This window comes from Mangifera indica, chromosome 5 (genome assembly GCF_011075055.1).
Source record: "Mangifera indica cultivar Alphonso chromosome 5, CATAS_Mindica_2.1, whole genome shotgun sequence".
NCBI lineage: Eukaryota > Viridiplantae > Streptophyta > Magnoliopsida > Sapindales > Anacardiaceae > Mangifera > Mangifera indica.
Window position 1 is genome coordinate 10,795,344 of NC_058141.1, and position 27,676 is coordinate 10,823,019.

The 27,676-nt window shown below is 32.0% G+C and overlaps 3 protein-coding genes and 1 long non-coding RNA gene across 4 annotated transcripts; 3 read left to right on the plus strand and 1 right to left on the minus strand.

Moving 5' to 3' along the window:
* Nucleotides 1-95: 95 nt before the first annotated feature.
* LOC123216348 (epidermis-specific secreted glycoprotein EP1-like) lies at nt 96-1,457 on the minus strand. Its single transcript, XM_044636780.1, has 3 exons — nt 1,419-1,457; nt 818-925; nt 96-719 (listed from the first exon to the last, which is right to left on the minus strand). The coding sequence occupies exons 1-3, from the start codon at nt 1,455-1,457 to the stop codon at nt 96-98; spliced, it is 771 nt and encodes a 256-aa protein (XP_044492715.1).
* Nucleotides 1,458-5,786: 4,329 nt separating this feature from the next.
* Nucleotides 5,787-6,539, plus strand: LOC123215583 (probable glutathione S-transferase). Its single transcript, XM_044635741.1, has 2 exons — nt 5,787-6,104; nt 6,198-6,539. The coding sequence occupies exons 1-2, from the start codon at nt 5,787-5,789 to the stop codon at nt 6,537-6,539; spliced, it is 660 nt and encodes a 219-aa protein (XP_044491676.1).
* Nucleotides 6,540-11,127: 4,588 nt separating this feature from the next.
* LOC123216459 lies at nt 11,128-12,816 on the plus strand. Its single transcript, XR_006502217.1, has 2 exons — nt 11,128-11,791; nt 11,896-12,816. It is a non-coding gene; the product is annotated as an uncharacterized LOC123216459 (long non-coding RNA).
* A 2,927-nt stretch (nt 12,817-15,743) lies between these two features.
* On the plus strand, nt 15,744-24,956 carry LOC123216457 (alanine--tRNA ligase-like). The gene is made up of 22 exons (XM_044636861.1): nt 15,744-16,135; nt 16,216-16,595; nt 17,141-17,287; nt 17,462-17,614; nt 17,794-17,923; nt 18,152-18,248; nt 18,530-18,650; nt 19,180-19,239; nt 19,539-19,589; nt 19,663-19,758; nt 19,982-20,083; nt 20,719-20,841; nt 21,601-21,744; nt 21,838-21,909; nt 22,015-22,090; nt 22,306-22,448; nt 22,556-22,664; nt 22,748-22,935; nt 23,363-23,452; nt 23,585-23,767; nt 23,869-24,048; nt 24,711-24,956. The coding sequence occupies exons 1-22, from the start codon at nt 15,835-15,837 to the stop codon at nt 24,780-24,782; spliced, it is 3,018 nt and encodes a 1,005-aa protein (XP_044492796.1). The 5' UTR covers nt 15,744-15,834; the 3' UTR covers nt 24,783-24,956.
* Nucleotides 24,957-27,676: the final 2,720 nt, after the last annotated feature.

Consider the following 27,676-nt stretch of genomic DNA (forward strand, 5'->3'; position numbering starts at 1 on the left):
AACTGCAAACTGCGGTACTATCCTCACCCGAGTATGAGCATATTCCATATCTTCCACAAATCAAAGGATAACTACAATTACTCGTTTGAAAGATATCAGCGACTCTTTGCCAAACTGGATTCAACAAAATCATAAACTCTCAAATGCCCATCAAATTCCAACGTTACATGTTGCATTGGAGTTGCCTGGGAAAGTGAGATATTTGCTATCCACCGGATTATGTTTGAACCTTCGCGGAGCACAATAAAACCTTCATTGGAAAGAGTAGCATATAATGGCTCTGTTCTATTTCCTTCTCGAAAAAGTTCCGTATTTTTAGTGTAAACTAGTGCAGGATCTGATTCCAGAAAAGCAGACAGACCTTCATTAGTAAGGGAAAGTGAGTACAAACCCCCGCCAGTCCAGTTAGTTGATGAAGCACTTGCTGTCAGTTTTTGGTCTGAATTAGAATAGAACTTCTGTCCACCAAGTGTCAGTTGGAAGATCAAAAGATTGCCAAATAGAAGAGTTGTTTGTGTCAAAGAGCACAAGATTCCCTGGCTGTCAGCTTTAAAACCAGCAACGGATTTACCTTTTGTATTGGTAGACCAAACCAAAGTACCATCAAAATCTTGCAACATCATATCTCCATCTCGGGTTAGCAGCATGGTGGCATTGCTTCTAACCGGCTTGTTTCGGTTGAATGACCAGACTAATATACTAAGTGGAACCCAATCCACCTGATTATACCACAAGGCAAAATACCCAAAAAGTAAGTCTTATCGCAGGGGTCAGAGAAGCACTGGAAACCGAAAACAAATGACCCATATAGAGAGACTTCTGTTTCAAAAACTAAACTAGACAGCCAAATGGCAGAAGGATCATCATCACTCCCATCTATTGTCCATGAAATGTTAGTGTTATTGAGCATTTGAACATATTCACCCTGGATGGAATAGAAAAAATAAAATGGGAAAAGTACTCAGCAAATATCCATAAAGCGCTCCAAATCACACCCACTGCTAATGCCCAAGGCTACAAAACTGAGATCAGATTGGTGATGGACTGGAACATTAAAACGTGTTAGAAATAGTAAGTGGTACAAAAATCAACATCTAAAAACCAACCACACAAGTGGGTCATTAATGCCTGGAAAGTGTGCTTACTGGGCAATTTTGACTCGAGCGTGGAAGCCGCGTTCCGGTCAAATCAACACTTGGATTTTACTTTTTGTTCACCAATACCCATTCCCCAGTCTGTTCATGTTACTCTCTCTTGAATTTTGTCGAATTTCAAAGTCGGATAAATTAACTGATGCCCATTCTGGAAATGGATACCTGAATAAATTTAAAAAATATAGATAATTTAAATCTATAAAGATATATTAATATTTTAAATTAATATATTAAATAAAAAATATGAGTGGGGCAAGGACAGACAAGAAGTGATAAGGCAGAAGGTGACATATATATCCGCATTCTCGCTTATCCTCTATTATAAAGAATTTTTTCATCTTTGTCTTTGTTTGTCCCCTATTATATAAATTTTTTTCATCCTTGTTTTCATCTCTTTTTCTGTTTCTATCCGAGAAAATCTCCTTGTTAGAGTCGGAGAGGATTAAAACCCTTAAAATTGGATAAAAATTGTCATTTCTAGTTATATGTGAGATTGTCAGAATCAAGACCAAGGAACATTTAAACATATTCGGCTTTGTGTTTTTGCCACTAAAATGTGTCGTTTTGTAATCTAATATCATTGGGTAATCACCAATTATATAATTAATTAAAATAACTGTATCTGAAGGGACTTATAGGGAAATAATCAATAGGTCTAATTTTATATCTTTGTAATACCAATTTTCATGTTGACAAAAATGACTTTATATATAAACTAAATTTTCTCATATTTTCCACCATTTTATAAAGAATAAAATTATTGAAACACATTTTATATATATAATTTTAAGTATATAGATAATTTATCACTATAAAATTAAATTATTTTAAATTAGAGATAAATTAATTCTCAATCGTATAATTATATATTATTTGTGTATATAAATTGTTTACACATAGCATTACTCTTTCAAAAACTAAAAAAGTTTAACTAGATATATCACTTTTGATCACCGCCAACAATTTGCTTCATTTTCCAGCTTCAAATTCAAGAATTATGAGAAAAAATTATTAATTTTCTTATGTTTATAAACTGCATTTTACTTGACTTTTGTATTTAGGGTTGATGCTTGTAATTGATTTAAAGTCAAAATTACAATCATACAATAGAAAGACATGATGGGTGAGATATAAAAGAGGCTGATCAATAACCAGAAGAAACTATTCACCTGCACTTCATTTGATGCCTTCTTGGGTTGGGAAGGCAGTAAATTCAATAATACACTCACATTTAGTGCTACTTGGCCAAATCAACAGGGGAGACCTCACTAAAGAGTTTGGTTTCGCTTAATGGGATGAATATGTGATTTAGTCATTTGAGTTTGCCTTGGTAATCATATTGAGGTTCAATCACATAATTGATGTCTACAAATATATTCCCTCTGTTGGCACAACAGAAAACATTATATACAAGTTTTCCTAATGTGAGATCGATAACTTACAAGGATCTTATTTCTATTTTTTGTGCTCTCATATTGAGAGGAGAGGGGGTATGGGAGGAAATGTTATACCCATCGTTAGACAAATATCTTTTGAGAAGAATACGTATTCAAAGAGACATATTATCTTAATTTAAAAATCATACAATTAAAATTAAATCACGATGGAATTTAGTCATAATTATAAATAATACACATAATTAAAACTTCTTTAGCAAGTGTGCAAAAGGAGTTATTTCAAAAATACTTAAATCAAATTTTGAACCCAAATATAACAAATGTTCATAAGAACAAACTCAAAATACATAACATATCATAAAGATAATCCTCTCCTCATGTATCCGTTCTTGATGACTCTTGCTCCTCCCATAGCTCTAATAAATCATCTCTTACTTGTAAAATATCATAAGGAATAAATGAGTATTAAACACTATATAAGTAGATGACTTATAAAGTATCTTAAATTACACAATTCAACAATTACAATATCTTACAATTTCTTTATACAATAACACACATATTCCTATGCATAACTAAAGACATCAGGGTTCCCACTCGTCCCTTCTCACAATGATGAATACACTACAATTTGTCTTTTACCCCTCATGAAAACATGGGTTTTCATTTACTATCTCAAGCTCATCACTTCACTTACTTAGCTTTGTCGACTCGACTAAATTATTAATGAGTAGCACATTGCTTATATGATGAAATAAACTCTCATATTCCTACTTTTCATGCACACAATTATTGTGGACTACTAAATCACTCGAAGGTGGTTTCTATCATGGGTGTGTGTATGAAAGATCTCATTGTCCATATGAGGGATAAACTCATGCAATCCTTATTTCCGTGCATACAATATACATGAACTGTTAGATTGAAACCCTACTACATATGCCCCCATAACTATAGTTATCAGTATCCTACGATACACGATACGTATTTTATGATACAATATAGTAAAAACGATACTTATTATAAAGTATATTAAATTAATACGATATAATGAATGTATCATATGATACGATATATATTATTAATACGGATCAATACATTTTTTAAAGAAAATGATAATATAATATGGGCATATTTGAGAAATCTTAAATTTTTAAGAGTGTTTGTGATATTTTCTAAAATAATGATATGTTAATTAAGATTTTTTATATTTATTTTATTTTTTAAAAGTTGTATTATACAATACAATACAATACTCGATATAAAAATTTATGTTTTTGATACATAATATGATATGCAATTGGGCTACTATGCCCATAACTAATGTGTGCATGAATCATCTCATAAGCGTCATCACATGACAACCTTGATACTTTTACATTATGGTTCTTAAGTAAAAAATCACACAACATTGACTTATGAATTCAAACCATAAAAATACTGTATACCAAGAGAGGTGAATTAAGACACTATTCTACATTCCTTTGGGTATTCACCGAACTCAATACTGAAGTATTCTTGTCATTGACTGCTTCAATCTTCAAAGGAAAAAAATGAAAATTAATATTATATGTACTTATAATAGGTACATGTAATTATATTTTTTTTATTTTTAATTCAAAATTATATAATCATATAATGACACGTTTATATTTGTATTCATATTTATACTCATTGTTAGTACATGAAGTATCAATTAAAGAAAAATTCATTCACCAAGTGGTAACATGCCCTAACCCCCTATTAATTTGAAATTATTACACTTTGCCCCTTAAACCCTAAAATGATTACCGTTACTTCCCATACACCATACAAGTCTATGCCCAATATTTTATGCGGTTTGCATTTCTAAATTGAAAGTGGTAAAATAACAATTACCCTTTATATTCTGTAAGACTTACTTGACCTCCTATATCTTCCCCACTCGCACAAAATGTTTACTATTACTCTTGGCCCAACACCAAATTAATTCTAAACTCAAGAATTTACGCGGTTGGCATGTGAATGCGCTAAGTGAAAATTTCCTTAACCTCCAGCATTTAAAATTCTTGCACTTAACCCCCCAACCCCCAACCTCCCCAAAAAATTAAAAAGGAGGGAATACAACTATGTCAACTATGTAACTTTAACCAAGTGTTGCACCAACATTTCACCTATATTCTCCTAATTGACTAAGAATCCATTCACGACTCAGTCTCAACCACATTCATGACTTAATCACCAAATCAATAATATAAATTCTTGGCTCCCTAATTGTGCTCTAAAACCTTGAGATTATGAATAATTTCATTAATGCAAGCATTGTTCATGAATTTAATATTTTAAGAGTGGATTAACACATTTTGACATAAGATTAAATTTAATACCTAAATGTAATTTTTTTTGGCTTGATTTCATCCTTTCAAAGTGAGATTCTATAAAGGAGGGATAGATATTTATAGGGTTCATTGTATATGGTTTTGTTAGAAAGGTTAAGAATAAGACAAAATTGTATTTAATTAGTTTAATTAGTTATATTAGTATAAAATTAAGACTATAGGTTCTATTTCTATTAACCTCTTAAATTATGATTAATTTAATTAAGTTGTCATCTTTTGACTTGGACGTTAAGATTTAGGAGTTTCGAGCACCAGGAAATTGATTATTAGGATATAGGAGTATTTCCAGACAAAATTAACCCTCAAGGAAAGAATCCGGCAATGCCTGCCACTACTAAGTTGATAAACTTAAAGACAACCACGTCTCTCAGTATTTTTTGAAATAATAAAACTATACGTAATCATTTTGAATATATAAATAAGTATATATTTAATATGTATCATCATATAATTGAATAATTTTAAATTAATAATAAAATAATATTCAATCACGTGATAATATATATAATTATATATCTATTTATATATTTAAATGGGTATATATAATATTATTCTTTTCCAAAATGCTAAAATTTGCACGTAATATAAAATTCCTCTTGTCATCTTGATATGCTAACTACTGTAACAAAAGCCAGGGATTGACAAGAACAAAGCTCCATCCGAACAAACCAAGAACACTCCATTGGATTTTCAAGCAAGTTAATCAAACATTGGGAATTTCATGACCTAGATTTCGTCAAAATTTCTCATACATAAATGCCCACCAAACTAAGAGTACGAATTACAAAAAGAAGTGGGGAGATTATGCATTTATAATAATATAGTTTCACTTATAGCTGGTTAGTTGCTAGTAAAAGATGTCTAAGGGAGAGGTTGTTCTTTTGGATTTCTGGGCAAGTCCATTCTGCATGAGAGTAAAAATAGCATTGGAGGAGAAAGGAGTGGAGTATGAAGCTAGAGAAGAGCATTTGTTTGCGGGAAAGAGTGAATTGTTGCTGAAACCAAACCCCGTTTACCAAAAAGTCCCAGTATTTTTGCACCATGGGAAACCTTTGTATGACTCCATTACCATTATTTCCTACATTGATGAGGTCTGGCCTTCACCTCCACTCCTCCCAGCTTCTGCATATGGCCGAGCTCAAGCCCGCTTGTGGGCTGATTTTATCGACGAAAAGGTCAGCTTCTTTTTTTGCCATTATAAGCTCAACCACAACGCCTTCTGAGAATTTTCCTATGTATATATAATCTTTGGTTTGGTGGATATATAGGTATTGGTTGCAGGCAACATTTGGAGAAGCAAAGGTGAAGTTGCAGAGAGAGCAAAGAATGAGTTCATAGATTTACTGAAGCAACTAGAGGGAGGCCTAGGGGAGAAGGAATACTTTGGTGGTGATTCTTTTGGATTTGTTGACATTATAGTCATTTCTCTAGCCAGCTGGTTCTATGCCTTTGAGAAATTTGGATGGTTCAAGGTTGAAGAAGAGTGCCCAAAACTCTCAGCTTGGATGAACAAGTGCATGCAAAGAGAAAGTGTTGCTAAAGTTATCCCAGACGCTGAAAAGGTGTATGAATATGCCATCATGATGAGGAAATTACGAGGCATTGAGTGAAGAGTATGTCGGATACACCTATCGAGACGTTTAGTTTTGGTAATATTTTATTATTGAAATATTACTTTTGAAGATAAATTTTATAAAAAATTATTGAATATAAATTATTATTATATTTAATAAAATTTGATAATTATAAATAATTATTATATTTAGTTAAAAATAATAAAATAATACTAAGATATAATTTTACCGAAATATCTTTAGGTATAATTATTTTAAAATTAATTTTATATTACTTGTTATATTGATTAAAAGTGAGAGAATTTTAATCATAAAAATTTAATAAATAAAATTATAATTATAATAAAATTAAAATTACTTAAATAATCTTTTAATATTAAAATGAAGATGATAATCAGATTACTATCTATATTATTTGTCACATCATAATTGACAATAAAAAATTATCGTAATATTTTATTACTGATAAATTAAATTAAATAAAATATAAATTATCAAAATAATTTTTTTCACTACAAACCAAACGGCCCCTAAGTTTTTGCTTCTTGTTCTTCCCCCACAAATCATTTGTGGTATTTTTTTCTATTCCTAAAGGAAAAAAAAAATTGTAACAATCAATCAATGTTTGCACAGGAAGAATTAAGAGGGGAAAAATCAAATAGAACTGTCATTGGCCCTTCCGATCTTAATGTTCTGTGAATTGACACTTTTATGTATCTCTGAAAAAATAAAATATATAATACATAGCATACACCCATATGCATATATTTGAAAACAAACAAACAAACACTTCTCTGTAGCTTTCATCGAATTAAATTGCTAAAGTCCCAACGTTATGCCCTTTTTCATAGTCATTTATATACTTTGATTAAAAAAAATCTAGTAGATTATAATAAATCTAAGAATGAAAGTTAATATCATTAGAAATTTCTTGATATGAGCAAACATTAATTATAATTTTGATTAAAAAATCGGGTAATTGAATAGTTCAATATTAGTTTATAGATGACTTTGAGTAATCAATAAAGATAAATTTAAAACACTTAGAGATTATGATCTGGTGGATTGCATAAGTGTTGGTCTTGAGGTTTATTGGATATTGATAAGGTTAATTAACCTACTATAAATTGACTATATCTTTACTCCAAAACTTACTGTAATATAGTTTGCCCCATTAAAAAATTGTCATTTAAGGGGTTTCAAGAGTAAAAAACCAAATTATATCGAAAAGTAATCTTGACAGGTAATATCAACAATTTCATAGATTCAAATTGTATAACGATATAGATATTCCTATAACCCTAAAGATAATTTATTATTTTATAACTTATGGGTACATCCTAAAACTGTGATATGCATAGATCTTGGAATTGTGATTGATTGATTTATTTTATTCAATTTGTGTAAAATAAATCTTATAAATAAATTAGAGAAAATGTTTTTACAAGCTAACCATAAAGGTAAAACAAGCAAAAATGTTCTTCAAGTGCATCTCAGCTGTGAGATTAACCACAAAAATCAGCATTGATGTCGTAGATGCATTCTTTTGCTAATTCTCTACATTAATGAAAACATGAACAGAAAGTCGACAATTTTGCCAACTCTTATGATATATAAATAATTATAAAATAATGAGAGCATGAAAGAAACCTGATATGATCTAGCTTGCTTTAGGAGATCTCACAATGTGACACCTTGCATATAAGCCATGTTAACAATTGAATGGAATAAAAAAATTTGCGTGTATTGTATATTGATACATAAATAAATTTATACATACGTCTCATAGATGTATAAGAAAATAAATCATATACAAAAGGAAAGTCAGTAATAGAAAAATATTCCGAATAAATTCAAAATATATTTTCACATCCCCAGTCAAACTCAAGTCGACAAAAAGTTTGTTAACTTGAGTTGTTGAAGACATTTGCTACTTGATCAACAAAAGGTACAAAAGCAACATAAAGGGTGTCATTGACCGTTCATTTGAATGACATTTTGATTATTGCAACAAATACTTGCAAATTTGGATTGAAAGACTCTTATATTTTGTGGCAACCATTGAAGTTAAAGAAGCTAAAAAGTAGTGTTTGCAATTGTTTTATATTATACTTTTATACTTAAATAAGAAATGATCGTTTGCTTCTTAATACGCCAAGTGATAAGAAAGTCTCTAAGAAAGTACAATAACCATTGGTGGAATGTCTATATGTGGGATCTCTCACCTAATCATCATTAGAATATGGACCTAATATAAATGAGAATTGGGAAAAAAATGAAGACTGTGGAACAAGGTATCTTTGATAAGCAATAATGAATGGATTAATAATATGAATAACATATGTTATATCTTGATGAGTGATAGTTACGTGGATAAGGCTTTTAACTGATTGTCTATAAAAAGATGGATCACCTAAAATAGCTCGCTTCATAAAAGAAAACTCGACATTAATCTTAAGTGGAGTGTTGACAATTTAATTATCTAACAGACCAATACGAGATAAAAGGTCAGTAACATATTTTAATTAAGATAAATAATAACCAACACTATCAAAAGTGACTTCTAACTTAAGTGATCAAGATCCTTCATTTCAAACATGTACGTTGAGGAATTACTTTAACTCTATATATAATATCTTGCATATTATCTCCAATAATAATTATATAATCAACATATAACAACAAAAGTTTACATCCTTTCTCAGTTTTATAGATGAAAAAGGCATTATCACAAGAGTTAGAGAAGAACCCAAATTGATGAATGGTAGAGTTGAATTTGGCAAACCATGCACTTGGAGTTTACTTCAATCCATATAAGGCTTTGCAAAGATGGTAAACCTTACCAGGTGGATGATCATACCTAACTAGAGATTCATATAAATCTCCTTAGAAAAGTCTTCATTCAAAAAGACATTCTTCACATCTATTTGAAAAAGCTACCACTTTTTGATAGATGTAACAACTATAAGATTACAAACAAAAGTGATACAAGCCAATAGAGTAAATGTCTCCTCATAATCAGTATTAGATTCTTAAGCATAACTCATTGCCACTAACCAAACTTTATAGTGTTCTACTAAGCCATCAACACGAATGATAATTTTGTAAACTTAGTTGCATCCCATGACAGATCTACCAAGGGGTACGTCAATCAAGTCTCAAATATGAGTCTTTCTATTAAAGTATTGAAGTCTACCTAAGAACTTCATCTATGGTAGAAGAGTGATTAGAAGACAAACCCTTGATAGTAACAACAAATGTCAGTAGAAGCCTTCTACATTTTGACTTGGTTTGATTGTACTATCTAGTGTCTTGCTTAGATTGCAATTGAAACATTCAAAGATGATATGTCATGGTTTATGTCAATATCAATAAGTCACTTTACATTGTGATGATAAAAAAGCAAGAGTAGCCAAAATAATGTCAATGGATAGAATGGATTAATGAGACATCAGAGTGGTAAGTCTAGTACTCTCTTCAACATATAACTTTATAACTATTGTGTCATTGTCACACCCATAGGTATGCACTAAGGATAATTTAGTCTTTTGTGCTTGATTTAATTTATCTAGTGGTGAACATTAGGAGCACATGCTCATGCATGTGTAGTGAAGGGTGGTCATTTTGTGCATGACACAATTGTTTAAGTATTAAAGGATGTATGGTCGTGCTTGAAAATAGTGCACGCCGTACACCCAATAAAGATGAACAGTGCCAGTTGATTATCATGAATGTCCTTGTAAAAGGAGAAGTACAATCATACATGGTGTTTGAATTTTCGATAAGTGCATTCATAATGATGATAAGGCTGTAGTAGAAAAGTTTGATAGTGATAGTTAGGGCATGCTTTCCCACCCTTGATCGACTTTGCTAGAATAGGACTGAAGGGAAGTTGACAAATCTAAAGGTGCTTTTAGATTGAGGCTTATGGGTTAGCTAAGATGCAGTCGCAGTCAAGTGAGGACGGTAGCTACACACTTAACTGCTCGCACAGGTGGCAATAGAGTGCATTGCCAAGCATTTGAACGATTTCTATGTGGTCAATACAGCGCGAGTTTAGTGGACATAATTTACAAACTGAAATCAAGTAATTGGATTTGGTCAAGATGACAAAACTGACAAGGTTTGGTGAAGAAGGGCAAGTCTGTTGGCGATGACAAAATCGACAAGTATTGTTGGGTGATGGCAAGTGGTGGTCTGGGTGATGGAAGGTAGATGGTGGTGGGTTTGGGTGGCTTGCAATTTTAATTGAATAGAAAAGCATTTTTCTTCTCAAAATTTTGAGTACGGGTAAAAATTCACAGTGGAGTTTAAGTTTATTTGTTTTCAATGACATTTTTGTACGAAAAAATTATAGGAAATTTAATATTTTTTTTTATTTTTTTTTCTACGCATTTCGACAATCTTTTTAACGAGGTGCATATATCATTTTACACTAATAATAAAATATTAGAGTATTTTATTTCCTAATTAAACAAACAAGATAATATCAATACCCAGATAAAAATATTAAAATAATAAAAAATTATTTCAAACAAACAAACAACCACTAAATTACTAATTAGTGTTAACAAAAGTTAAGATGGATTATTGAGTCCGTGACTCACTCATAAAATTGCAATTAAGTGCTGATCCAGATGTTTGAAAAAGAAATGGAATGATGGGTCCAAGCTCATACATAATGATAACAGAAACGGAACAGGGGAATCATCAGCGCGCAATACGGCGCGCAGACCGGATAAAGATCGGGAAATGGTTCATCTTCATCGGAAACCAACAAAAAAAAAAAAAACCTCCTATAAAGGAACGGTCAAAATTCATTCCACCTTGCCACGTATACTTTTTTGCACCAGAACGCCGCGCACGAATCACGATCCCTTACCACGTGTCGATAGACTACTGGATAATCGCACGTGACTGTTACCGCACTGGGAGTGGAAGGAAATGGAATCACCCTTGCTTTCAGTTAGTAAAAAGTATGTGCACCAAACCCACCCACCCCATCCCCACCATCTTTTTATGATTTTGTCTCTTTTGTTTGTTACTTCGTCATCTGTCTCTGTCTCTCAACTTTCTTTCTCATTCTCTTTTATCTCCAACCAAACACATGAAAAATCTCTTCGAATTCTCTGATTTGGATAAGGCAGCTAGGGTTTCGATGGAGGAAGGTGGAGAAAGAATTAACGCAGCGAAAGGAGATGGAGATACTAGGGTTTCGAATTTCTGTTAGTGGTGCTGTTTTTTGTGGAAGTGTTGAAGAAGAACAAGAGGAGGAGATGACAATTAAGGTCGTTGCATGCTTTTCCACGGCTTTCTTGAACTTGGTACTTTAGTCTGTTTGTGTTTTCTTTAAAATATATCTCAAAGTAATTAAATAATTTGCAAATTTCAGTGCGAAGCTCAAGAAAGCCGTGGGAAAACATGAAAGGGTTTTGTTATAAGTATTTTGTTTGCCTTCTTCACGAGGTAAGTCACACATACTTCTCATCTTCTTCTGAACTTTAATTCTATCTAAACCTCGGTATATATATGTATATAAAGACTTTTTTTTTTAAAATTTTATCATCGATCTGTCCTTGAAAATGGAATCTAGAGAGGAAATTCATCATGAGTGTGGTGTTTTTATTCAGATTTACTGTGCTAAAAACTCCATTTAACAGAAATCAATTTTTCTATTCATGGATTCATCTTTATCTCAATTTTCTTTGTGATACACATAATATCTTTATTTTTGAGGAGGTTTTAACTTCATTTTCAGTACTCCTTGAAAGTCAAAAAACATCTACAGATATGTGTCTAAATTGAAGAACATACTGTTGGTTGCGCACATGTGGTGTTACTAGTAATGTTGCTTGTTTTTGTTGCGGGACAAGGGGGGAAGGTGAATACCCGTATTTGTCTGTCCATGAACGGCCAATTTGTCAGGTTTTGCCGGCTTTCTTTTTGGAGTAAAATGTAAGGTAGAAGAGTGAGTTTAAGAGATTAAGCTTATAGAGCTAGATAATAAGATATTCTAAATTTTTTACTCTGCAATTTTACTGGACCACCATCCCCATTCCCCCAGTCATAATTTGCAGGAAACTTTCTGATCGATAGTTCATGATGCCCGTTTTCAACACCAGGAGATTAAACTTTGAAGGTTTCAAAGAGCTTACATAGAGAGAGAACTTGAATTTGGAATTTAGGCAGTAATTAGAAGTTTCTCTTTTTATTTATAGAAGGGAACAAATTTCAGTAAGAAATTCTAAGCGTCTTCAGTATTTGTAAGCTTTAAGGAGGACTTTTGATTAATACACTGGCTTTTATGTTTTCATATTTTTAGAAGGAAACAGCTCTATACGTATAATTATTTTTGTTATACGTATAGAAGATGTACTCGTACAAATTGGAACCGCCGTAATTGCAGTGCCTAAAGAACTGTAAGTTTCAAAAAATCATTTCTCCGTCACTCATTTGACAATCGCAAACCTTTCACTTAGATTCTCTCCAATTTACCATTGGTATGGTGGTAAGCTCCAGAAAAATCAGTAGCTTTGTGAGTAGATTATGGTTAGGACAAAGGTTACCATCCAGTCTAAGTATTAATTTATTTTAAATTTTTAAGAGTTTATTAATATCATATTTAAATGAGATGAATTATAAATAATAATAGAAATATAAATTTGGTTGAGAAACTTACATTTATTATAACTTATTTTATAGAGAAATAAATTGTAATAATGGAAATATATTTTGGGGTTGTCGTGAGAAATTTGAAGAAGTTATTTAGATTATGTAAATTTTATGATTATAATTATTTTTAACCCAAAAAAAAAACTAAAAGAAGAAATAAATTTAAATGAAAAAATTAAATAAATTGTAGGAAAACTCAAAGAAAAGGATAAAAGAAAAGATAAGTTAAAGGGAGGTTAAAAATGGAAGAGATGTTCTTTCAAATTCTTCTAGTCAAACTCATAAAAAAAGGAAATAAAAGGTTTTTGATGAATTTAAACATCTAAAGGGTTTTATAATTTTTTGTTACTTTTTGACTATATGGTATTTATTTTATAAAAAAAGAAAAAGTAAAGATTAAATGATTACTTTATTTTCTAATATCGTATTAAAATGTTAATAAAATTTGATTTTAGATGAAATAGTGTTAGTTATATTATTAAAAAATAAAAAAATATTTTTGGGTTAAACCTTAGGTGACGCAATGAAATTTACTCTTTTATAACATAAATATGAAAAAAAAAAAAGAATTTTAATTAGAAGTGGGGGAAGAATATACATATAAAAAGGCAAGTTGGATGAAATCAGGTCCACTGGAAAAGCCCTAGGGAGCAAGATTGACTATTACTGTGGGAAAAAAATTAAATATGAAAAAAAAATATATATATATATATATAGAATGGGACATCCATCGGAACGACTCTATTAAATATTCCTTCTTATTCTCCTAGTTTATCATGTTTCAAACTATAAATTTAAGGCCAGACTGATTCCGCAAACTCTCTCTCACTATGATTTGAAAATCTAAATGATTAAAGTTAATAAATTCTTTTTAGTTTCACGGGAATAATTATTATTAATCAATAATATTATGAAAATTAATTTTAATTTATTTTTTATCTTAATTTTTAAAAACTAATAATTTTTTTCTGTACAAAATTTTGATAAATTATATTTTTCTTTTCTATATGTTTTGATGATCAGAATTATCTCTAGCCTCTTTCTTTAGCCTGATCTCTCTCTTAATGCTGAGAGATGTTTTTTCTCTTAAAAGACCCATTGTCTTCGTCATAATATTACTGAATTGAAATAGTGAGGGAGACATGTTCTTCCAGAACACATTCTATTGATCTTGAGAAAATCTATCATCTTCTCAGCATGAATGCTCTCTCTCATAGAAGATCCCTTTAGATCACATTTGAATGCTCTAAAAGATCTCCCATCTTCCTAATGGGGAACACGTTTGACAAAAATCATAGCCCTAGTCACCTTCTTCCAAAAAACATTCATTTTGATCAAGAGGGAGAAAGAGCTTAGATAGATATAGAGATGGTTTCGATAACTAAAAAAATGTAGAAAAGAAAAATAAATATTAGGGAGGGAATATAATTTTTAAAATATTAAGTGAGAAAAAATAATGAATTTTTAAAATTAAAATGAGAAAATTAGATAAAATTTTATTTGTTCTTTATATTACTAATTAAATGATAATTATACTTTTAAAATTAATAAATTTTATTATTTTAAATAATTAATATATAAATTTTTAAAATTTAACGGTTAATTGTTGGATGAAACAGAACAAGTCTTTGACCGAATTTAAACCACTAACTTTTTCCTTGCTTACATTGCACACCCCAACAATCAAACTGTCTAACCTCCTCAACTCAAGACTATAGAAAGGACTATAACTATGAGTGCTGATGTTAAAAATTTCTCGTTGCCAAAGAATCAATTGAGATTGCAATATTTCCCCATGCCTAAATAAATAAATAATATATATATATATATTTATTTATTTATTAGATATGTTATAAAACTTTTATAAATTTTGTAGTTATTAGGCTAACTTACTCAACACTCAAAACTGAATTTGCATGAGCAGTGGATTCTCTTTGTCTTTTGATAGTGGCGAATCGATTATTATGTGCGTAAATAGATCTAAATTCTTGGCCAACATACACATTTTTGCCCGTACATAAAGTTTCGACCAAGAATAAATATACTGCCATCCTGGTCACAAGCACAAATCAATAGCATGAAATGGTATATATATATATATATATATATATATATATATATATATATATATATATATGATGAAAGATTTGGTATCAATCTCAACCCCCGCATCACCAACTGAGAAATTAAACGAAAAAGAAAAAAAAACAAAATCATCGAAATGGAGTGGAGAGAAATATTGAAGGTACAATTATATTACATTTCGGTGATTTCGGTAGGTCGGTGAAGGAGAAAAAATTAGGGTGGGCTGCCATCAGAATATCTGGAATAATTTCGGTAATTTGCATTTTTAACTACAATTATATTACAGGAAAAAAAATAGGGTTAAAATTGTACAAAACAAATTTTAAAAAATATCTTAAATAATTTATTTCCCCTAATTAATTAATTACCCTTATTATTGTAATTGATTTTTTAGAAAAGATATTCAAATTATTCCCCCAAAATATCTAAATATCATAAAGGAAATACTGCATCCAGAAACAAAAATCCGAATATGAATAAGATTGGCTAACGGGGCATAAGCACAAAGTCATCCACAGTAGAAGCATATGGAGAAAAAGGGGGGGTGTTCATTGGCGTTTATACTAAGAAATGAATGAGAAGTCTATTCCTTAAAACCTCAGCTTCAGCATCTCTTCTTCTTCCAACTTCTTTGGTGGCGGCTAGGGTTTTCTTCAACTTTCCTTCACTCAAATCTCGCTTTTTCACTTTCCGTTCTTCCGCTTGTTCACTTTCTGCTTTAGCCATGCCTGGCGTCGATCCTCAGCAGCTTGAGTGGCCGGCCGCTAAAGTCCGCGACACCTACATCAAATTCTTCGAAGACAAGAACCACGTCAACTGGATATCCAGCCCTGTCGTGCCTCTCAATGATCCAACTCTCTTGTTCGCCAATGCCGGTATGATTAATTAAATTATATTTTGAATTTGTTTTTGTTTCGGATTTGAATTGAAGCATGATTGATTTGATTCTTAACAGGTATGAATCAGTTCAAACCTATCTTTCTTGGGACGGCGGATCCGAACACTCAATTGAGTAAGCTGACACGCGCGTGTAATACGCAGAAGTGTATCCGAGCGGGTGGAAAGCATAATGATTTGGATGATGTAGGGAAGGATACTTATCATCATACTTTCTTTGAAATGTTGGGAAACTGGTCATTTGGTGACTATTTTAAGAAAGAAGCTATTGAATGGGCTTGGGAGCTTCTTACGAAAGTTTATAGGCTTCCTAGTGATCAAATCTATGCAACCTATTTTGGTGGAGACGAGAGCGCGGGTCTTGCGCCTGATTCTGAAGCCAGAGATATTTGGCTCAAGTTTCTACCTCCGAGTCGTGTTCTGCCTTTTGGTTGTAAGGTATTAGAAACTTTATTTATTTCGTAAAAGTGTTACGAGTCATTTTTTTCATAACTGTGACATAAATTATAACTCATTCAGTTCAGTGACTTGTACCATAAGTAATTTGCGTGCTTGTAAAATATTTCTTGAGCATGTCGAGCTGCATGCAAATCTGATTTTTAACAATAGGACGCCAATAGTAGAAATATAGTAATACGCTTGCTGGGATATCTATTTGGGTATACTTCTATTCAATTGAGTGGCCACAGTTGATTAATTAGTGAAGCAGACAGTAAGCATTTTAATGTATGACTGTTACAGTGATAGACAGAACTATGCACCAGAGTTATAGTATCTCAATAGCATCTTTAAAAATATTCTTGATATGACATGCTGTGCATAGCAGTTTAACCTTTTTCTTTTTGTATGATGATGCACTCACTGCTAACATGATATCCATTGATCAATCTGGGTTTTGATTTTTGGTTTTTCTTTATTTTGCCATATTGGTGCAAATGCCATATCTAAATTGGTTTTGCTTTTCCTTTTTTTCTTTAATGAAGGATAATTTCTGGGAGATGGGTGATACTGGTCCTTGTGGGCCTTGCACTGAAATTCACTTTGATAGAATCGGTAACCGTGATGCTGCGTCATTGGTTAATAATGATGATCCTACATGCATTGAGATATGGAACCTTGTCTTTATTCAGGTATATTATTAAGAACTTGTCAACCTGTCAAAAATTAATCACAATGATATGTGCTTGACATTTTTATTTGCTGTATGACAAGATGGATAAAATTTGCACATCACTTCTCTTCGGATAGCTGTATGATGTTTAGCAATTAGATTTTTTATGGTTTTCTTCTTTTTTGTTCTACAGTTCAACAGAGAAAGTGACGGCTCCTTAAGGCCTTTGCCTGCTAAGCATGTTGACACTGGAATGGGTTTTGAAAGATTGACATCCATACTTCAGAACAAGATGAGCAACTATGATACTGATGTATTCATGCCCATCTTTGAAGCCATTCAACAAGTAAGATGATGGATATTTATGACTTGGTTTTTAATTTTTACTGTAGCACTTCTGGGGTTTTCCTTAAAATTGTTGTTTATTCATTTCAAATAAATTGTTGAGTACTTTTATTATACTTATACTCCAATTGTGGGTTTCTGTATATCTCATCCTCTGCAATTTCTTTTTCCTTCTTGTAGGCGACAGGGGCTCGTCCATATTCAGGAAAAGTTGGGCCAGATGATGAAGACAAGGTTGATATGGCATATAGGGTTGTAGCCGACCACATTAGAACTCTCTCATTTGCCATTGCTGATGGTTCTTGTCCAGGTAGATATGTTAATGTTGAGGATTCATGCTTGCCTTTTTTCTTTTCCCCCATATCTAGTTGTTGTATAATTCTTCTAGTTTTTGGTTACTGGTTAAACTGAAACTTATTTGCTTTAAGTTATCTTTTCCTTTTTCATTTTTTTTTGGTAAGTGAGTTATCTTTCCTTTGCATGCTGGCTTTGTTGAATTTTTCAAATATCACTTCTGATATTTTCATTTTCTTTGTAGGCAATGAGGGTCGTGAATATGTTCTGAGGCGTATTCTTCGTCGAGCTGTTCGATATGGAAGTGAGGTTCTTAAAGCTCAAGAAGGATTTTTCAATGGGTAGGCCGGACTGTATGCTTGTAACTTAAATACCAAATTGGAATATTGTAATTTAAAATTTTGACTAGAGATGAGATGGAATTATGCAAATTATCCGTTTATGTAGTCCTATTTCGAGAGAGAAATTAATTGAAGTCAAAGGTTAGCTTTTAGTTTGGGGACTCAGTACTTCTCAAAACTGTTAGTTTTGTTATTTATCCTCTATCCTCCACATTGGTACATTTATCTTGTTTTCCTATTCACTGTTTCAATATAATTGTTAATTTCTATGTTAAATGCAGGCTTGTTAACGTTGTTGTAAGAGTGATGGGAGATGTTTTTCCAGAACTGAAGCAACATGAAGCCCACATTAGGGATATAATTGCTGCTGAAGAAGCCAGTTTTGGCAAGACTTTGCTTAAAGTAAGATGAGTGTTGTATATTCTGCAGTTTTCGTGCCTTTTCTTTAATCTGTAATCTGTATCATTCACTTGTCTTTTTTAAGGAATAAGTTGTTTTGTGTATTTCATCATTTGCCCATACTGTCCTAGTTGATAAAAATTTCATATTATTCTGTATGATATTGAACATTTAACTTTTGTGGTGATAAGTCTATGTGTCTTATCTGAATTCGCCCAATAATGAATTTAGTTGTATGATTCTGTGAAGTTAAGTGACGTTTAGACTTTAGAGTTGAAGCACAGTAATTTCTTTGAATGTGCAAGAGCATAATGTGATTTTGTTCTTCCTTTTTTCTTTCTGTCATAGAGTTTGAACAATGTTTCTGGCTAAAATGTGGATTTTCATTTCTGAAATGTGTGAATTCAATTTTGAAAATTAGTTGGCATGATCTGGTGCTATGTCTTTTTATAACTTACATTGATTTCTCCATTGGAATTTTATATTAAAAAAACCTTGTTTTATAGAACCACTGATTCCAATTTTCATACAGGGAATTGAGAAATTTAAGAAGGCTGCTCAGGATGTTCAGGGGAAAGTTTTGAGTGGGCAGGCAAGTATATTTATACTTATGTCTTATCCATTAAAAAACATATATTTCTACCCATTGTTATCGTATCTTTGTTGAGCAAGTATATTGATACTTATGTCTTATGCTGTCACTAAGAAAAATATGTCTTTAGCTTAGGGTTGGTGGACCTGCAACACCACCCACCTCCATCCAAACCACAACACACCAACACACCCCCCCCCCCCTCTCCCTCCATTCAAATAGCTTCCCTCCCTCCTTTCAAATTCTTGGAAAAGAAATACTTCTGTTTCTATTTTCAAATCTTTGAATTATGGCTGCAGGATGCATTTATCTTGTGGGACACATATGGTTTCCCATTAGATTTGACTCAGGTACATCTATTGCTTTTTTTGTTATAGAGATTCACCTATTTTCCTTCGACTTATAACGCTTTTTGTATGCCAGTTGATGGCAGAAGAAAGGGGTTTACTGGTTGATAAGGAGGGTTTTGATAAAGCTATGGATGAGGCACGCGAGAGATCAAGGAGTGCTCAGAATAAGGTATTGGGTACTTGTTCTTTTATATATAAATATAAAATAAGTGAACAAGGGAACTAAAAACTACAATTGTTTGCTGAAAAGTTGTCCTTAAGTTCAAGATAAGTGATCAAAAAGGAAATGAACATAAATAAGTGACCAAAAAAAAATGCTATAGTAATGAAGGAAAATTATTTTGCATTAAGGCAGCTCTTGTCACCTTTGTGTTCGTATCAAATTTTATCAGCAAGCTGGTGGGGTCATTGTCATGGATGCTGATGCTACATCTGCATTGCACAAGAGAGGAGTTTCTGCAACAGATGATTCCTATAAGTTTGTTTGGTTCCAGGTTATATACAACTCTTATCAGTTTTCATTGCTGCATTACATTGTTATAGTGAGTTTGATGTGAATTGTTGTCTTTCAAGGATAAAAACTTGACTTCACTAGATTCATATTTAGAAGAAAGTATTCATTGTATGGGTTTTAGGACAGCTTGTCTGTTATTTTGTATCTTTTTCTTAATATAAAATGTCTCTTACCAAAAAAGTAATTAGAAGAAACTGTTCTAAGATGTTTGCACTTAACATTGAAAATTTGTTTTCTTGCTGTATTGTATATGACATTGGAACTTCTGGATAGATCCTTCATTAGAATGACTACTTATATCCTCTTTAAACAATTTTGGTTTCTAGTTTTAAAAATGGAATCTTCAAGGAGTCACAATGCGTCCTGTTGTTTCTAGTTTTCAGCAGTAGAACTTATCCCCCCTTTTAGATAATGCTGTTAGGGAGTTTGTTAGAAAGTGATCTTGAACAATTCTTTTATTGTCTCCTTCTGCAGCACCCATCTTTCTTTTCCTATTTTATCCCTTTATTGGTATTATAAAATGCTTTTAGTTACAGATTATTACTATTTTCCCTTTTTTCTGATTTGACTATTGCATATTATGCTGATTTTTGTAAGCTGTCTATTTCATTTCAGGACCACACAACTGTGATAAAAGCTATCTATACTGGTTCAGAGTTCATAGAAAGTGCTGCTTCTGGCAATGAAATTGGTATTATTTTGGAATCCACTAGTTTCTATGCCGAGCAAGGTGGTCAGGTACTTTGCTTCTATTTCTTATTTTCATTGGTGGCTTGTATTTTACACTGTATATGTTTAAATTTAAATGTAGAGAAAATCTAACTGAAGAGATATTTATTAGGTCTTTGTTAGATTGGAGTGGGTATTTTTAGGTTTAATAGAGGCTGGTTATTGCATCTAATATGTTTGAACTTCATATGCAGAACTTAACTTCAACTGATCTTAACGACAATAGTTTCAGAAAGCAAAGGATTTATAAAAACAAAATTGTCTTGCTATTTCTTTGAAGTCCTTTGGTGGGTTGAGTAATTTGGCTTGTTTAATAGGTTAGTGGCCTAGGGGATAGTGTGTTGTATGTCACTTATTGGTACACCTCAAGTGGAGGAGGGATGTATGACTTGTAGTTTTGATTGTAATATAATGGCTTGCTTCTTCTTTAAAGTCCAATGGCAACTTTGAACGATTAATCTTGTTTAGCAGGTTAGTGGCCTAGGGGACAGTCTTCTGAATGTTGTCAAATTGTACATCTAAAGTGGAAGAGGAGCAATGCATAACTTGTCATTTGTGATTCTGTTTGTAATAATCATTCAGATGGGTAACATTACTCTTAATCGAACACACAAATTCTAATGAAGGATAGAGGTTGAAACTTTGTGTTTACTTCAGTTACATAATCATGATTTGACCCTTAACGATTGTTATGCTATTTCTCTCAATTTTCAGTTTTCTTTTGGTTGTATTGTGACATGCATTCAATTTTTTTTTTTTTGGTTATAGATTTTTGACACTGGATCATTGGAAGGTCCCTTTGGCTCATTTCAAGTATGTAATGTTCAAATGTTTGGAGGTTTTATTCTTCATATTGGTTCTTTTAGCGGAGAAAATGGCAGATTCTTGGTGGGTGATAGAGTAACGTGCAAGGTAAGCTATCCACTGTACAATCTCCTCTTATTATTTATCGTTTTTTTTTTTTTCAAAGGTCCCTTTTTTAGCCCTTTTTTCTTTATCATGCAGGTTGACTATGACAGGAGAAAGCTCATTGCCCCTAATCATACTTGCACACATATGTTAAACTTTGCTCTGAGGGTAATGTTTAAACTACCAGTGGTTGTGGACTCCCAAACTTCTTATATTAGTATTTTAAAATCAATTATGTCTATGGTTCTTTAATTTCTCAGTTATTTTCTGCAGGAAGTACTTGGTGACCATGTTGATCAAAAAGGATCCATTGTTCTTCCTGAAAAATTAAGATTTGACTTTTCTCATGGTAAAGTTTATATGTACATACACAGACACGTTTAGAAATAGAGATCAACTAACAGAATATTCTGGTAATTAAGTTTTTTTATAGGAGGTTGCAAGAGGGCCCTACATAAATCATAAGTTAACAAAATGTAATTGTATATAGTATAAGTGAAATCTTTTTTTCATGGATTCAACAATATTTTTTTCATAATTGTTTTGCTTCTCCATTTTCATTAGGCAAGCCAGTTGATCCTGAAAATTTGAGAAGAATTGAATCAATTGTGAATGAGCAAATCAAAGATGAATTGGATGTGTATGCGGAGGAGGCAACCCTTGCTGAGGCAAAGCGTATCAATGGTTTGCGAGCTGTTTTTGGAGAGGTAAGCAGTGCTATTTTGTGTTGTCTTTTTTTTTTTTTGTTTGTTTTCTGGTCTGGATATGTACTTTGTTAAAGCCTGATTCTTTAAATCTTTTGTTTCTGATGTAGGTCTACCCTGATCCTGTTAGAGTTGTGGCAATTGGTCGAAAGGTTGAGGACCTTTTGGCTGATCCAGACAATCAAGAGTGGTTATCAATTTCAGCAGAATTATGTGGAGGTTGGCATCTTGTAATTAGTGTGCTTTCGTCCTGGATTTTTGCTTCAAATTTGCTGTGAAGTTGATTTATTGTATATATTTAGGGACACATATATCAAATACCCGGGAAGCTAAAGCATTTGCTCTTCTATCTGAGGAGGGCATTGCTAAAGGAGTCCGAAGAATAACTGCTGTCACAACTGATGTTGCTTTTAAGGCAATGGAATTGGCATCCTTGCTTGAGCAGGAAGTAAACGAGGCATCAAAGATTGAGGGTAGCTTGTTAGAAAAGGTCCATTACTTCTGCTCTCTTTCTTCCTTTGGCTTTGATATGTAGTGACCTCATACAAAAACTCTCTTAGTTTTTTATCTTAATTTTGGAATATTTTATTTCAGTTCTTCACATTAAGTACTATATATATATATATATATATATATATATATATATATATATATATATATATATATATATATATATATTTTGGTTAGGGATGTCTAGAAGCTAGGGAAAAGAAAAACCAGGATTTTTTTTCTTTCTTTTGTACGATTATGAATTCATTGATAGAGAACATTGAAGGCATGAAAAATTGTTGGCTGCATCACTTTTCAACAATATTCTCCTCAATTTAATTTTCAGATAGTGTTTTGTCTCAATCAAACACGAAGTATGTGAATATTCTAATACAGCTGGTTCTTTTTTACTATGCTACTTTTTACAGAAAGTGGCTTCTTTGAAAAGTGCTGTAGATTCAGCAGCAATTCCAGCAGCCAAGAAAGCTGATATCAGGGCCAAGATTGCCTTGCTTCAGGTATTTTAGCTGGCTAGGGCGAGCAAGACACTGCTCCTTTGCTCTCTCAGTCACGTTTGTCTGTTCCACTTTGTCCCCATGCAGTTTTGGTCCATACTATGATGTATTCTGCTGATTTGTAATATTCTGCAGAATCAAGTGAGAAAGGCACAAAAGAAGATTGCTGAAGAAAATATTCAGAAAGCTGTCAAGGTTGCAACTCAGACAGCTGAAGTTGCTGCCTCAGATGGGAAAGCATTCTGCATCTCCCACGTTGAGGTTGGCTTGGATGCAGCTGCGGTTCGTGAGGCTGTTTTGAAAGTCATTGAGCAGAAGGTTTATAGCTTTCTCTTAGTTTGTGGATGGCCACCATTTATTTCCCTATTGTGCTTCTTATGTACTCACTCAAAAGTTGTGTGATGCTGGTTTATGGACAGGGAATATCCGTTATGGTCTTCAGTACAGATGAAACCACAAATAAGGCCGTGGTATGTGCCGGTGTACCAGAGAATTCAGACAAGGCAAAGCAGTTGGAGGTATCAGAGTGGTTAACAGCAGCAATAGAACCTTTGAAGGGGAGGTGTGGTAAAGGAAAAGGTGGTCTTGCTACTGGCCAGGTTAGTGATTTTCACATGTTGTACAGGCCAATTGCCATTACAAGCCAACTTGATTTTTATTGCTGTGAAAATCTTGGCTCAAGTCCTAACTATTGTTCTTGGTCCAATTAGAGCAAAGAGAAATTATGGTTTAAGTTTTAGTTTGGTCCCCTATTTTGGACAAATAAGTCAAACCCCATTTTATAATTTAGAAAGCTTTTAAACACACTGTTAGATTCTAATATCGTGAAAAGTCTATGCTGCTTTTTTCATTTCTTTTCTTGGTTACTGGTCAGGAAAATCAATTGTTCTGTTTCTCCTTTCGGTGACTGCGTTCAAACACCTTAAACTTGCAAGTTAAATCCAAAGTGAAATCCGTATGCTATTTCATGAATCCAAGCACAATCTAGGCTAATTTTGAACAATCCCTTTAAATCAGATAACAATTATTGATATGCCTTCTGCCATCTAACTGGAGCTCCCAAAGGTTTGGTTTATTCTATTTGGCCACCATCTTAACCTCACCCTTGTAACTTCATCTCTCTGTACTCATCTAAAAGCTTGGGATTTCTTTCTTTCTTTCTTTTTTACCCCTCATATTCTGTTCCATTATTTTGAGCTTCCCTGTATAATATCTCTTTTGGAGAATTGAGTTTAGGATCTCTTTGTTTTTGGGTTTCCAGGGAACAGACGCAGCACAAGTGAGCAAGGCCATGGATTTGGCGACAGCATTTGCTGCGATGAAATTGAAATGACCAGAAGATTTTCAAGTATTATTTCCTCAAGAATCTGAAATTGCTCTTATCAACTTGTGATTCAAGTACTGAAACACAATGGGAAACTGGCAAACATTGGAATATAATTACAGTTGTTACTGCAACCGGGAAAGTTGCAGCAATAGTTAATTCATAATGAAAATTATTACGATATCCTTCTCACTCTCTTTTATTTTTTTTAAGTTTATTGAGGATTGAGTATATAATACACAATATACGAGGGTAAAAATTTGGTTAAATCATAAACAAACCAAAAAATCAATATTTTTCTTTGGTCTACATTACTTGTATCTTTGTCTTTCACATTTGTAATTCAATTACAACAAAACTATCTATACTAATTTTAAGTAAACAAATAAGTATACATTTAATATGTGTCATTATCTGATTAGATAATTTAAATTAAGAATAAAGTAATATTCAATCATATGATATATTATATATGTTTTTATTTATGTACTTAAAAATGGGTATATAGGGTATTACTCTTCACCTATTTGAGCTACTCAACTTGGTTAGTTCTTTTGTAGGGTTGGAGTAGTAAATGAGTATATATATGTAAGACATGTTAGAACTAGTTCAAATACTTAAAATGTTCCGGGGATAAGGGATTATATTCTAATTCTTGAGAAAAACATAATTCAGTGTAAAGGTTCTTTAAATTTAGCCATCTTGAAGAATATAATTCTGAGGCAAGAGTAAATGTTTACGTTTAACAATCAATCTACAACCTCTGATTCGTTCAAGTTTTATATTTTTAATAATATCTATTTAAAATAATAATTAAAATAACTATTTTTTTGAGGGGTTTATATAAAACAATAAAACTATGTGAATGAGCATATAAATAAATATAAGTTTTATATATACCATCAAATGATTAAGTGATTTTGAATTAAGAATGAAATAAAATTCAATCATATGATAACACATCATATATATGCTCAAAAATTGGTACACATAATATTATTCTGCAAAAATAATTTCTAATTTAGATGTTATACATTTGTAGCGTAGCCAACATATTAGGGTTATATGAAATCTATTCCCTTACATAAAATTATCTCTAATTAAGTTTGACTCTTATTAAAACCATACACCTCGCATACCAAGTAATCATCGAACATACCAACTTTTGTCATTGATCTTGAGTATTTGGCTAGTTTTTCACGTAAAAATGGAAGAAAAAGTTAATAAATCATTCATTTTCATATTTTATTACTTAAGGTGTAGAGATTTTCTTGTTGAAACTTAAAAATAGATATGTCATAGATAAGCGATTAAAACTTTTCGATTATATAATCTAATTGATAAATGAATTGAATTAATTGTACTTCTATTTGATTGTGTGAATGTTATTATGATTGAATAGAGTTAAAATCGAATGATAGTAAAATTGCATATGAAATCCATAGATGTTTCACATATTATCACTATGTGAATTTGCATCTAGTAGGTTAGGCATGGCAAAGTACATGAAAATTAGGGGTTAAAATGATATTTGTCATATGTATGTGTGGTGGACATAGTGGGTGTAGTTATTATTATTATTTTTTAACACAAAGAGCAATGCTAAGTGTACTCACTTTTTAGTACATAAATGCATACACATAATATGTCATCATATAATTAAATATTATTTTATCATTAATTTAAAATCACTCAATTATTAAATGACATACATTAAATATGTACTTATTTATGTATACCAAATAGATACATATAGTTTTATTGTATCACAGATGAAGAGTTATTAAAATTTTACATTCCATTAGTTATAGGTATGCGAGTTACAAATGGTGAGGAGTAATTCAGATTTTGTCATGCTTGATTAATATGTGTCCATGTGACTCACATGGTGGGGGTAATTGAAATTTTCCATAAGAAGGGCGGTCAAATTTTTATATTTTGTTAGCTTTAGGTATGCAAGTCATGTATCATGGGTGTAATTGAAAATTTTCAATGTGTGATTTATAGGTGTGTGTGATTCGCATGGTGAGAGGTAAGTGAAATTTGCCAAACATGCATGGTTTGTTAACAATATATGTGAAATTTTGGACTAAATGAATTTATTTGAGTTTTTCAATTTTTGTTCTTTTTTTTTTTACAAACATATTTGATTATGTGCAAATATTATGAGAATTAATTAAATCATTTGATTCTTTATTGTGTAATGTCACTTCAAGTCATAAAAGAATACATAAAAATTTAATTGAACTAAGTTTGATAGTGGTTAAAAAAGTCTCGACTTCTTGCCACTTTAAAGCACAAGTACTTTAGGTCATGGTACACAATGACCAAAATATGTCCAGCACTGACCAATTAAGTGTAAGAAGAAGCTTTTCAAAGTTACATGCTTTGAACATTTTCTAGACTTGGAAGAGACTAAATTAAAAGGACTATTAGCACATTTGGTGTTGCTACATAAGATTAGTAGGGTGAACTTTGGTGACAAAAATAGTTTTGAACGAATGATGTTGACGTTCGATTCAGTTTATTCAAAGTAAGCTATTGTACTTGATTGCACTTTAACCGCCTGACCAACATAGAGCATCACCTTCCATGCTCATCGATACAGAGGATACGAGAGACATTTTGGCAATTTTGTGTTGGTTAGCTACAATGACATGATGATGGGCTTTGAAGTTAAGACATGGGAGGATGCAGTTAAGTTAGCTTTATTGTATTGCCTACACGTTAGACTTTTGGGTGCAGATAATCAAAAAGTTACTAGTATATAAGTGGTTCAACTTGTTAATCACCTGAATGGATTTAACATGTACTTTCGTGACATTGTCTTGTATATTTGTCAAATTATTTTCATTAATTTGCTAATAGGTTATGACTAACACTTTTAAATTTAACATTACAGA